Here is a 12,906-nt window from a genome sequence, read left to right as displayed (position 1 = left end):
CTTACGGTTACTTACGTATTTCAATTACAACACTATTGTTCTCAATGTTGTTCTGATTGTAATCCTATCAAAAAATATATATTGTAATTGTCTGTATCTAGTCTGTATTTTAGTGATTCGTCTATAAGGTTACACGATCCCGAATTAATGGGATTAAATTACGAAGCAATAAAACTGTTTGAGTTTTTTAAATACACGCGTTGTTCTCTTTGTCGTCTTGATTGATTTGATTTTTTTTAGCTTTACATTTTTTTTACATCCCAACAGTAATTTTTATCCTAAGTTTAGATAATACTAGCTGATCTTCCGTCTTCATACGGGTTAAATGCACACAAAGTTGTCCCTCTCATTTACCACTATTGAAGTATACATTTCCAAAAAACTTTTTTAGTGAACGTCGCGAAAAATGTAACTATCCGAAATTTTACGCTAACCTATAGTTTCTGAGATCTCGCGATGAGTCAGTGGATTCAGTCACAAAGACACACATTATTCAATATATTTGTCCCTGAACAACTCAAATGGATATATTTATTCTGCGCCAACAAATTAAATACTTTTCGCGGTTTGAAATGGAAATGACCCCAGAGGATAACCGAAAGACCCTTCTGCTAAAGTTCCATGTCCAAATTACAACCAAACAAAATCGTATTTCGCGTTTGATACGAATAAAGAATTATAAAAATATTTATTCATGCATATATAATGATTATAATGACAAATAAAATGAGGAGTAACTATGTATATAAATTTTATTTTAAATAACAGGAGAAAGACGAATAATTCGAAGAAATTGCCGGAAAAGCATTTTTACTGGCACTGAACACTGATTGCGCAAGAACAATTTGCACTAAACTAACTTTTTAATTAATAGAACGGCTAATTTACAAAGTAAAATATATACATACTTATTTTATCAATGCTACAGTAAATCTGTATGTAACGCTTCCATACCTAAATTTGATGTAATTTAGTTTGAAGTCAGCTTGATACTCAAGGAAGGACATATGTATGTTACTTTTTGTACCTAAATCTTGACAAACCGAAATACAATAATACTAATTATACTGATTAGCGATAGAATGTCTGATGAGTGGGTAGTATCTACCCAGACCGGCTTATATAAGGCTCTACCACCAAGTTAACTATTACTAGTAAAGTGTTTAAAACGTGCAAGAGATGAGTTTATCAGCTTGTAATTTATTAAAAAAAAATTGAAAGCATCGCAACGAATTTTGTACGTTATAAAATAAAAAGAAATAATTTAAAATTCGAACTTTAAATTGTTTTCATTTTTATTCGTTGAATATTAAACGAAAAGGAAAAAGACGAGCGAACGGAAAAATCTAAAACAGATAGCATCGTTTCGAAATGAGAGACGGTAATCGAATTTTCTCTCCTAATCGAGAGAATTAGATCTCATAAAGACGCCAGTTCTTGTTTCTGTCGCGGACAGCCGCTTTGTAGGAAAAATTCTTAATTTTCACCCTCGCGAAAAGGCAATAATCGCCGGGCTGGCCCGAGGGAGAAATTAATTTGGATTTTATAAGGTATCCGGGGAGTCGCTGGCAACTTTCCAGACTATAGCATTATATTGGAACCGGTGTTTGAGTTTGGAATTTATCGCTTCGACATTATTGTTAATCATCGCCCAATTAAAAAACCTCTCAAGAACAATAATTGATGAACACTTTAAATATTAGTTCCATAAAATTATTATTATTTGCTATTTTGGTAAGTCCTGCTTTACTGATTACCTTCGATTATAATCCATGTCATGTTCAAAAATTCTTTGTATAAAATATTGGTTTGTACTTACCAGCATCTGCCGCCATGGGAGCCAGGACGCTACCGTCCTTAAACCACCTCGTGACTGTGATGTGACCTCGGACCGGAGCCGAGGCCGCGCAAGACATCAGTGCAGAGCCACCAGACACACCGTGCGTCGGTTGAACACGTACTTCCCAGGGCACATCCATCACTGAAATTTTATGGAAAAATTAGTTTTCAGAGAGACTCGTCGATAAAATATAATTTTATGAATAGTGACGTAACTTATTAGAATCAGAGAGCTCTCTAAATTAGTCTTATAGCACAAATTGCTTCCTTATTCAAATATTTCTGCGTTACTCGTATTTTAAACATACAATAACGTTGCTATTAATAAACCTTTCTCAGTATGAAGTCATTAACACAGATTATTTCTTTATACGGACACGTCAGTTTAAATTGGCTTGGAATCGATATAGTAGCCAACTTATCGTGCGAAATTAATATCCACGAATATACATATTATTTTAAAACATATCAACTGAATCAAATTCCTGTATTCAATATTACACTTACTTATGGATGGTCAAATTAGTCACTACCACCAGTTAAAAAGACCCTGATCTGAGAAGGTCTAGCGAAAAAAGCTCAGCTAGTTGTTATTTTTTTATGTCCATTTATTGATTTTTTTAAATTCAATATAGCAAAAAAATAGTTCACTTGGCTTTTATGCAAGCCAGCCTGGCTAGACCACTCACTCACCATATATTCTACAGCCAAACAGCAATATTTAGTATTGTTGAGTTCCGGTTTGAAGGGTAAGTGAGCCAGTTTATTTACAGGCACGAGGGATAAAGCATCTTAGCTCCTAAGATTGGAGGTGCATTGGAATAGTTAATATTTCTTACAGCGCTAATGTTTTTGGGCGTTGATGATCACTTATTATCAGGTGGTACCAATATCATTAAAAAAAATAGCTGCCTCGTTAGAATAGTTGCCTAATATATACCTAACTTGAAGTATCTACTTGGAGTTCCTGGTCAAAAGATAAAACTATTTGCGCTATCTTATAATATCTTAGAATCAAACACCTGGCTCCGGTAAGTATGTTTTGACTTGGTAGATTCAGAAACATGTTATTAAAAGTTGTGAAGTAAACTTTAGTCTAGTGTTCATCCAAGATTTGCGCTGATTTTTGAAATTATTGTAATCTTTGTGTCAATAGTTTATTGTCAGTATACATTATATTATTGTAAATATATTAAGAAGTAAATATTGCTTCTTTGATAAAGCCCAAAGAGATTCTCAAGCCCTAAAATTAAATAAGGTACTGGATAGCTCTCATTACCTATACTAGTAATAATTCTACCACAAAGGGTTAATCATTAAATTGTTATTAATTCATACGTCACACTCCATCGTCATCAGTCATGTGGCATTTTATGTGCTATATATATCATATTAAAACTTATAAATCATACTAAAACTCTAACACTATATGTGTTGTTAAACAATTTTAAATAAACGTAAATAATTCTAAATTCTGAAATAAAGTTCATCTGAAATTAAATGGGATTTTATAAATTCATTTTCTTACAAATATCATACATTAATAAAACTATCACAGCTATTTCTATAATACATTGTTGACATACCGCTTCATGCCACTAGACCCCCTACACCTCCCCACCTCCACCTCCCCTCATCACAACATGACAGTTCTGGAGTAATTAATTATATAGCAACACTGACGTTGGAAATTGGGTTATGGTGTTAGTCAGGCCAACATTTCATGTTTAGAGGCATTTAATAATCATTTTAGTAGATACGGCTAATGTAAATGTAGACATATACTCCGTCCTAACTTAACCCTTTTTTGGGCTAGCAACCTTCTCGGGCGTATGCAGAATAACACAGCACTGTTTATTTAAAATCGGGTGAATGGTTTTTATTTATAAAGAATGATTATGTAGAACTGTTTTGTATCTATTTAAAAGTTTAAATGATTTATGTTAAGCAAAATAGTACGTTTATACTTACGATTACTGTCACCAATAATTTAAAATTTAAATAATTTAAAACCGGGTCGTTGTTTTGCATGCAATGTATCGAATTATCAGACAGTAGGTTATTTTATATAGAAGTTGATGTTTCGCAATGCTAACTAGTAACGAGTTACAAGCATTTGTATATTATAAACATTTCTATGATGTATTTAGTTTAAGTTAGTTAAGGTATAAAAGAATAATTAAAAGTCTTTCAGTGTTTAATTGAAATGCAAACTTATTCCCAAAAGATTCAAATTTAAGACCGATACCGTCGCAGTATTGTCAGGTCTCGAAGGGAAATGTGTTATAACGAGGACACGCGCCATGAATAATAAGATACCGTGACCCGTTGATTTCCCATGTCACCGATGGGCAACAAAATGTGGATCAACTTTGACGGGATTAGGGGACGGACAGCGTAATCCGGCGAATGAGACGATGCTTCCGCAGCATCCGGCTTATTGCAGTGGGAAGCGGCTTACTCCGTTGTGTCTGTAGGATGAGCGCTATGGATTATTTTTCAATTACGAAGTTTAATATTATTGTTTGTTTTCAAACATTTAATTTGAATATTATTATATCTATTATCGCGATACTTGAACCAGTGGGTAGAAGTGGGGATATCATCCGAAGAGCGCGGGTCTAACCATAATAAAACATCCCATACGACATATTTAAAACATGGTTTACAGGAAAGATTAAATTATAAGATCTTCTGATTTCATTGATATTTCTACGTATATAATTTGAACGATGACTGTTTCGACATTGACTTTGGGAAATAACTTTAAGCGCTAAACATACGTGTTATAAATGTTTTATGTCTGACCTTACATTACAACTGTATTTTATTAGTATTCGCAGTAAATTTCATCATAAACGTCATGTCGTCAAAAACGTATTACGATATATATTTGACAAATTATTTTTAGGTCTTTATGCGTTATCTTGTATAATCGATTTGAAAAAAATATTGAATTGACCGCATTCTTCTTATTCCGTTCTTGCATGACCCACAATAAAGTTTTCAATTAAATTTTATTTATATTTTGGATTAATTTTCAGTTATATTGTTTTTTTTTTGCTTCAATTTGATAAGTATAAAAGTAAACTTAGAATTTATTGTCGGTACGTTTTCTTTCCAAAATTACTTTTGTGTCTTTACTTTTAATTTACGTAAATTCTTAGAGTTGCTTAATTGGTTAATAATTTAAGTTTTCGTCTATAACTCTTTGTGTTTTTGTGATAATATGTTGAGATTTAATTGGTTTCTGTGTCTTTTAAACCCTTTGAATTATCTTTTATTTATAATAACTTGATGTCTTCCTCAATAAACAGTATTTGTTATAACATGTTGCGTAATGATTAGATTGTCGATGTTAGTATACACTTATAATTAGTACCTGCAGGATCATTCGGCTCTTAGTCAATAATGAAATTGGCAATAAAAAACTGTGTTTAAATGACTATTGCATTTTTTTAGGGAAGACGCCACATTTATAAAGCTGTTTCTGAGATTATAACTATAAGATATTCTTTTGGTTGTGATAATTCAAGTCAATAAATCAAATAAATTCTGCTTTATAATATTGGTATATAACGTTTGCAATGAATCATAACAGAATGCCAATCCATCATGAGTTATTAAGTGAAAATTAGCAATGAATTTTGTTCGAATGTGAATTAAATACTCACAAATCAAAACACCATAATTGCGTCAACTCTATTTGATTTTCGTTTCTTTCGGGAAATCGGATTCATTTCCTTAAAATAATGACGAATTCGTCGCCATCTTGAAATCATCTTTATTTCTTGCGAGCCCCAATTTTATTTTGTTTGACGTATAAATCTTTTTAAATTAAAAACGTGTTTTTTGTATAAATGAACGGATTTAGTAAATGAATAAAATCAACGGAGACATTGAAATAGAAAAGTTTTGTAGATTTATGAAACATTCATATTTATTTTGTTGTTAATTGAATTTTATTTTTTTCTTGCTTTATTGGATATGCACAACTGTATATAATAGTTGCCCCCGTGACTTAACCCGCGTGCTCGGTGGGGTCATAGATTTTAGGTATATAAAGGAAGCCTCCGTCCTTCCTTGGGATTAAAGCTTGCATCATACCAAATTTTATCGATTTTTGGTTTATCCGTTACAACATAGCAGACGGACTAACAGACAGAGTTACTTTATATTATTAGTATAGATTATCTATTACAAGATTATCTAATTGTATTATGAAAAGAGGGACACAATCGTCTATTCTTTTCAACACTGGTTACTACCGAATAATCCTTATAATTCGGTATGTAGGTCTGCCAATAATTTGATTTATAAATATCGCAAATCGGATTAGCGTGGAGTGGATCACGCACTGAGCCATTTCCCGATACTTATCAGATACAGATTTTGGTTTCCCTGTAAACAATGATAGAGCTGCTATTTCGTATTTTTTTTCAGAATATTGGCTCAGTAGTCTCATAAATTGGTATAAATAATCAATTTTGGAACTGTTAATTTTTTTTGACGTATGCGCATTGAATATATCAATTATTACCTATATTGTACTTGGTGGTAGGGCTTTGTGCAAGCCCGTCTGGGTAGGTACCACCCACTCATCAGATATTCTACCGCCAAATAACAGTACACTGTATTATCGTGTTCCGGTTAGAAGGGTGAGTGAGCCAGTGTAATCACAGGCACAAGGGACATAACATCTTAGTTCCCAAGGATGGTGGCGCATAGGTGATGTAAGGAATGGTTAATATTTCTTACAGCGCCCTTGTCTATGGGCGGTGATAACCACTTACCATCAGGTGGCCCACATGCTTGTCAGCCAAACAATGCCATAAAAAAAAAATTGTGTTTTTTTCATATAATGAATATTTTTAAGTTGCAAGTTAACCTTCGAAGCCGTCGTAAGCCGCGATGACAGAACGCTTATATTTCAATATCTCAGCAGAAGGGTGCGATTTCGAACCGAAATTTTATCATAGTGTGGTAGTTACAGAGAAACCCGACTTATAGCTTAAGAAATGAAAAATGCGATCTTATAATTGTGCTAATTATTCATCGTCGCTATCTAATCCTGCCTCAGTGGTCTCGTGGCGTGTTGATGAGGCTAAAGTTCTCAAGTTTAAAAATTGAAATTTACTGTCTCTTTGGCATCTCTTTGGCAGTAAATTTCAAATTTTCACTTCACAATTCATATTTAATTATTAATCTGAAGTAGAATTTCAGCCTGACCATACTATAGAACTCGGTACGTTAAGATTTTTTTTAAGTATTCCATAAAAAGGTAGGACATGGCAATGGGATACCTGATGGTAAGTGGTCGCTATAACCCATAGATATAGACGGCGTAGAAAAATTTAACCATTCCTTATATCACCGATACGCTACTGACCTTGACAACTGAGATGTTATATCTCTTGTCATGTAGCTACAATAGCGCACTCATCCTTCAAGTCGGAATACAAGAATTCTAAGTATTATTGCTTGGAGGCAGAATACTCAGACGGGCTTGCACAAAGCCCTACCACCAAGTATAATCTCTTTATATCTGTAATTTTTATCTAATTCCTTTTTAACTAAAGAATTATACGATATAAATATACGTATATTTACTTTTGCATACAAAAAACCTTCTGCATTGCTCATTTTGCGAGCTCTGGCTGGCAATATCTAGTTTGCTAGAGTAACCAGTATTCTCTAACGACCAGGTTCTCAATGTCCAGTATCAAAAGCTCCAAGTACCAAAACGTTCAGCGTCACAAAATATTTTGTCCAGTATTGTACATTAAAAAAAGTTTTAATTTTCTCTTAAATGCAGATTTAAGAGAAATATAAACTTTTATTTGAATATCAAATTTATTTTCGTGGTTGAAACTTGCACATTTCATGGCTCTGTGTATTTTAATTTAAATAAATGATACAATGATGAGATTTTAATTCTCGTGGAAATGAATTATTTATTGAGTTATAATGAAACACGTAACGAGCTTTTTTATTAGCATTTGTATCCCAATGTATTGTTCCTTGTGATTCAGCTCGTCATTGCGAGTTAAGGTTATAATATTGGGAAAATTCTATGCTTACAAATGATATATATTTACATCGTCTACATATATATTCCAATACATAAATATACATTAATGTACGCACGAGAGAAAAGTGGACTGTAGTTAAGGAAAAAGGGGAGTTGTTACTTCAAAACGGGGCTCTGACTTATGAAGACACGTTCTTCTTGGGAGCGCTCTCTTGTTCTTCATACACTCGAAGAACACAGCCAAAGGGATGGTTGATATTGTAATATGGAGAAGGATAAGTCCGTTACACAAGCTAATTTCAAAAGCGCGGCGCACTCACACAACACACGATACCGCGGCTCACACGAGAACGGAAGAGAAAAAGGAAGTATTATGACGTCATACGTCAAATCATTCCATAGACAAGTATTGACGTTTCAATGTACGCATAAACCTATATACGCTACAATTTAATATTGCTATTAAAGAAAGTTTAACGACAAAATTAAGATTATTCAACGTAAATAAGTTTTAGTTAAAGTCTCAAAAACCACAACGTTCCTATGGCGATTTTAATGGGAAATCCTGAGCTTAGTATTTATTAATTGTTAGGCAGGATATATTATATAAATTTAAATATATTGTACTGATATACTATGTAATTAAGATGAAGCAAAAGGGTTACTACTACTCAACGATGTAACATGAAGATTTAAATGCGTTCGAGTCTAATTCAATAAAGAATATTTTGATTTTGAACAGCTATTAGTATACATAACACTAATAATAAAATTATCGCTTATTACTTAGCGGTTATCCGGGAACGTGAACATCCGAGAACGTATTTTAGACGGATTTTTGGTTTACTGTCACCACCCACCCACTCTGAATACGAGACAAGGCATATAGATATTTCAGTCATGAATTAGTAGTATTTTAAATAGTATTATTTATAATTGTAGTATTGATAATACTTAGCAAACTAACTTCCACTTTCTAAAGTACTGACTAATTAAGTCAATGACTTTTGATTGGCTATTGGGTCATCGGCTGCCAACTGAGCGATGATTAAAGGCAAATTTGTTAATCTGAGTTTGACTAACTTTTAAACTGTAATTAAATGTTCTTATTAATCTTAAATATATATATTTTTTTTTCGAATGGATTATTTACGTATTATTTGAAGAATCGTTATTCTGTTAGTGTAACCCTTACTGAAATTGATGATATAATAATTGGCTATTTTATTTTGTACAATAATTATATACACATTCATTGTAACGTGAAGCGTCTCGTGCCGAGCCTCTGGGGAGAGACCGACTCATGTGCCGCGACGGCAAAGGGCATATACGTTATATTTAATTTTAACATAATTTTCTGGCTTTTAACCGTATATTGCTTAAATGCCATACGTTTGTCATTGCTTACTCGGAGACAGACTCTATTAGTTATAAAAATATATTCAAACCATTTTAAATTATGCCACTTTATGTTTTTATTTATATAGCGTCTTCTTTAAATTATATAAAAAACTACAACAAAAATTCGATATTAAGTACTTAAATACAAATATATTTAAATATATAAAATTGTTACTGTATAAATGACTACATGGAATGGTAGCAAGAATGCTAGCAGCATTTCCCGTTGAATCGCAATTCCGACCCTCGGGGAACCAGCCCTCCCGTCACCAGTGGAGGCAATAAGGCGAACTGTTATACTTTTAATGCAGCTTTTGGATCTACTACTCAACAGTGTGTCAACAGCAAATGGATAAATTCATAATTGGGGACAGCACACGAATATTTGGATCATTTGTTCGCTTCAGTATATTTCATAGCGGCTCCAGCCTTTAACATGATTTTTCTGATATGAGAAGGGGCCCGCGTATCAAAGCATGTAGCGTCCACTCTACGTCCCATCGTCTCAGGGAACAAATGTCAGCCCATGAGGTCTCTTACTATCATCATGACTAATTCCGCGGGGCTCAATAAAAGCAGCAACGATAGTGGCAAGAGCCTTTTTTATTGTATCATTAAGTGTACAGAAACAGTTACAACAGAAAAAATCAATCAAAGGAATGCTTGGGATGACCTCGTAGTTCCTTATCGCACTAATATCGCTTTGGCTATCCATCTTTACGATTCGTCAATCGATGCAAATTTCTCCATAAATTTGTCACTAAAACTTTTGACGATACTAATTCAGAAGATTTTAAGTATCGACACTAATGCAGTCGATAATTCAAATCTTCTGGTTCTTAAATTTGTATATGTATAAAGTTACGTTTTAAATACTTCATGCAGACTTTTAATTATATAGAAATATAAAGCCTCAAAGAAACTCCTATAAAATTTTAAGAAATTATAAGCCGTGATAAGAATATAAAAACGAACTATATTAAGTGTTAAATCGTTACTGGCCCTTTAAAATTTTGATAATAAGTTTGCGCTAAAGTAATCCGCTGCGTCTGCATCCTTATACTACAATACCCTCTCGAAGGCTCTTCAGTATAAACGCCGCACGAGTCCACGTGTCGTGCTATTGTTCGGCTCGCCATCATCCACTTCATCAGACTCTTTATAGAGTGTTCTTTAAATTTACGATTATTTTATCGAAAAGGTCCTTTTTTATATGAATTACTTTTTATAATATTCAATCAATCGTGTACTTATACACTCACTTTTTATCAACTACTAAAAGGTAAATATCTTATAAACAGGAGTCAATGAGATAATTTAAATAAAGGAAAAACAACAGATTTCGATCCCTTGGTTGAAGTTGTAAGAAATAGTAGAAGTATAGCGGGCGTGTAAATAATAATTGTGGTCTTAAATAATCAATAAAATCAACAAACAATTGAAATAAACTAATAATTATCGATAATTATCGCGCGCGTACCGACTCGACTCCCTCAAACGTGCGGGACGTTAACGGTAACGGACCGGCAGTTGACGCACGCGGCGCGGTCGACTTCCTGATTCGTTTAGAAATCCGTCTGCTATAGAAGTAGTTATATAATTTCCAGTGCCGATTATGTTTATATCGACTCTGATCCGCATTTTTCATTGCTTGTCTGCCTTTAAATGACAATAAATATAAAATACCTTAAAGTTGATATTAATTCCTGAATTCCCAAAAGTATATATGTAAGGTAATTACTTCAAGGAAAACGCCAAAACAACTATATAAAAAAAGTTGAAACATCAAATCAAAACAAAGCATTAAAATTGAGGATATTGGTATTTTTCGGTAGATTCCATAGCAAAATGGTCACGCATCTTGAATAGGATATAGGGAGCTAGAGATTCATTGTTCCAAGCGATCGTAGGCTAAAAGGCGGCGGAGGGCTGTCGAGATACCGCTGCGAATGCTGCCAAGCCTCTATACGACCGATACAGGAGTGCCGGTATTGTAAGAATTTGTAAGCGCTTTCCAAATATTTGATCTTATCGAATATAGAAAGTGAAGTGGGTTGTTGTGCTGTTGAAATATTTGAAGAGGATGTTAGATTTTTTGCTGAGTGATGTTGTATTTTATAAGTCATTCGTTGCAAAATTAATAAGAATTCATAAAAAACGAATATATAAAAGACAATAAATCGTGAAATTATAACTCAACCTTTTTTGTGCAAAGTAGAAGCAAGTAATATTTTTCGACTCGTGTAAATGACACACTTATATAACTATATACATCATTACCTAAATCTGTCAAGTATCAAGTATTACAACACTAAGGCGGATATTTTGGATTTTTTTAATTCAAACTCATCGGCTTCTAAATAAGGGTTAAAATATATATAATAACCATTACAAGGAATACTATCGTAACTCCAAGTTCTTATCTGAATTATATTGAGTCGAGTGATGATTTCTTAGATTTTAGCTGATTCCATTAGCGGACCTCTCTTACAAAGGGATATTGCGGGAACTCAATCTCAGGGGTTTACGGTACTCAAGACTCCTCCATAAAGATTCGTATTTGCATTCCAGCCCAAGCGATTCTGACTTACGCCTTCGCAAATGCCAATACGTAGGTCAAGTGTTTTAGTGTTTCAGACTATTTTCGCACTTATTTGTCAAACGATTTGGTTGATTTTTGGATAGACGTTTAAGGCATTGCCGGATAATATCGGTGGAGGAAAGGTTCACGATGTGTGTTGGACCGATCGGTTGGGCCTCAAGTAGAGGTTTCATTACCGGTTCGCTTTTTATACGAAGCATGTACGCTCGTAATATTATCACTCGGGGTACGGACATGATTTATAAAGTAAAATGATGCTTGATTATTTCCTTTACGTGTGGAATATTTTTGTCCGTATATTATACATCTGGAGAGTTTGGATTATTGAACATCAGAAAGATATAGTTTTGGAACAGGTGAATCTTAACCAAAAAATGGAGGTAAAGGAGGCAAAATAAATACATATATGTAGGTGTATACAAATATTAAGAAAATCTCATTTGTATTCATTAGTTTGCTGGTACGTCTACGTCAACCAACTAAGAGCAAGTCGTCATTATTATCATTAAGCCAATCTTAATCTACTACACTACTGGGTCCACTATCACAGTTTTTGACTATCCAAATTTCCACAGATCTACATCTTCAGGTTCGAGAAGGCCAGTGCCATTATTATTATTTTTTTATATTATAGGGGGCAAACGAGCAGGAGGCTCATCTGATGGAAAGTGATTACCACCGCCCATAGACATCTGCAACATCAGGGAGGTTACAGGTGCGTTGCCGGCCTTTGTATACTTTGTATTTTATATACATCTAACAAGAATGAATGTAGGTTAAACTATGAGGCATTGCCAATACTTACAATGTAAATTGTTAGGAAGTCAGTGCTAATAGGCAGAAAATAAACATATTGTGTAATATGAAAGGGTATTATTTTTATAAAGAAATTTTTCTTATTATTTTAATGAGAATCTATAAACAAAAGTCGAAAAAAGTACAATAATTAAATAATGACAAATTAAGGTTCGAGAATAAAAGGCAGATGCGAAATATCATTTATCGTGAAACTGACAAAGATTATATTAATTTA

At 33.4% G+C, this 12,906-nt stretch overlaps 1 protein-coding gene across 1 annotated transcript in view; it reads right to left on the bottom strand.

The window, feature by feature from the left end:
* The window catches only part of LOC125077180 (Down syndrome cell adhesion molecule-like protein Dscam2), a 187,307-nt gene that overhangs the window by 37,040 nt on the left and 137,361 nt on the right, over window positions 1-12,906 (bottom strand). The window contains exon 4 of the mRNA XM_047689025.1: window positions 1,820-1,981. Coding sequence (XP_047544981.1) covers window positions 1,820-1,981 — 162 coding nt within the window. The remainder of the gene's footprint in view (window positions 1-1,819; window positions 1,982-12,906) is intronic.

The sequence above is a fragment of the Vanessa atalanta genome, chromosome 1 (genome assembly GCF_905147765.1).
Source record: "Vanessa atalanta chromosome 1, ilVanAtal1.2, whole genome shotgun sequence".
NCBI classification, from domain to species: domain Eukaryota; kingdom Metazoa; phylum Arthropoda; class Insecta; order Lepidoptera; family Nymphalidae; genus Vanessa; species Vanessa atalanta.
This window is presented reverse-complemented; position numbering and strand designations above follow the sequence as displayed.